General features: G+C 44.5%; 1 protein-coding gene across 2 annotated transcripts; it reads right to left on the bottom strand.

Moving 5' to 3' along the window:
* fgfbp2 (fibroblast growth factor binding protein 2) lies at nt 1-1,198 on the bottom strand. 2 transcript variants are annotated; one of them, XM_015383885.1, is made up of 2 exons: nt 371-1,198; nt 1-300 (listed from the first exon to the last, which is right to left on the bottom strand). In XM_015383885.1, the coding sequence occupies exon 1, from the start codon at nt 1,117-1,119 to the stop codon at nt 415-417; it is 705 nt and encodes a 234-aa protein (XP_015239371.1). In that variant the 5' UTR covers nt 1,120-1,198; the 3' UTR covers nt 1-300; nt 371-414. The 2 variants fall into 2 exon arrangements, with proteins under 2 accessions (XP_015239371.1, XP_015239370.1); XM_015383884.1 differs by having other exon boundaries at nt 404-1,197.

Raw genomic sequence — 1,198 nt, 5'->3', positions numbered from 1 at the left:
TGAGAGGTCACCATTCTTGAATTTATTCTCTTCCTTGGAATACATGCCGCTGAAACATTTCATGTTGTACAACTTTTAGATCGTTCACACACAGAAACACATCATTATAAGGTTCTTTCTTTGCCTCTCGTGATTTTTTTTTACATGTTTAAAAACTAAATGCATATCACTTAGTCTAATATTTCTTGGAAAGATTAGGAGTCAGCTCTCTCTTATTAGGGAAATATTTCCAGGTAGTTTTGTACAGATTCCAGAGAGTTTAAAGTCTGGAGGCTTTGCTGTGTTGTTTGTAATTCCAACCTAAAACAAGAGAAAGAAATATACTTAAGACATGATTTTATGCATTTAATATGTGAAAAAAAAAACGTACATGTTCCCGTTGTCCTGATTTTTCTTTACCCACCTAAATGCATCTCAGTTTTGGAACCAGCCGATGACGTAGCTGCAGAGGCCGTGGAAGCTCTTCCAGCAGTACTCTGTAGCAAGGCGTGACACCTTAGATTCAGGTTCCTCTGTGGGGAGCGTAGTGGTCTTCACAGGCTTGATGGTACTTTTCTTGCTCTGGGAGCCCTTGCCCAGCTGGGGTTTACCTTTTTGAGGCTTCATAGTGGGTTTGATTTGTGTTGGTTCTGCTGGCTTATTTTGCTCCTGGACAGGCTTTGAAGGCTTGGGAGCTGAAGTCTTTGGCCATGAGTTTAGAAAAGTCATTTGAGCCTCATCAGAATATTTCCTGCACATATGTGGTCGGTAGATCTTGGCTCCCTGGCAGGAGTTTTTCAGTTTCCGCAGCTCCCACATCATCTGGGTAAAGTAGTGGCGAGGATTGTTGTTGTAGGCTCGGCATTGGGTTGGTTTTCCCTGGAAGTCGCAGTAGTAGGACCGTCCTGTAGTCTGGCTTGGGGTTCTGCAGGACACGCGCACACGAGTAAAGTTTCCTGCTACAGACACTGCCATGGTGCATGAGTCCTTTGTCTTGGTGTTGAATCTGATGGTGTCATCCCAGATGTTGGGCTGCTGCTTCTTGCTGTCATTGCTGCTGTCGCTGCTGAGAGCATTTGAGACACAAACAAATGCAACCAGAGGCAGCAGCAGCATCATAACTTTCATCCTGCTTCTCATAGCAAAGTTTGGATCTGACCTGCTGCGGGAACTGCTCTGCTTGCTCCAAAGGTAAAGATAGGAGAGGCTACAGCAGGAA

Source organism: Cyprinodon variegatus, unplaced genomic scaffold (genome assembly GCF_000732505.1).
Source record: "Cyprinodon variegatus isolate N-32 unplaced genomic scaffold, C_variegatus-1.0 Scaffold296, whole genome shotgun sequence".
In the NCBI taxonomy this organism is placed as follows: Eukaryota; Metazoa; Chordata; class Actinopteri; order Cyprinodontiformes; family Cyprinodontidae; genus Cyprinodon; species Cyprinodon variegatus.
Note: the sequence above shows the minus strand (reverse complement) of the source record. Positions and strands in the feature narration are given on the sequence as shown.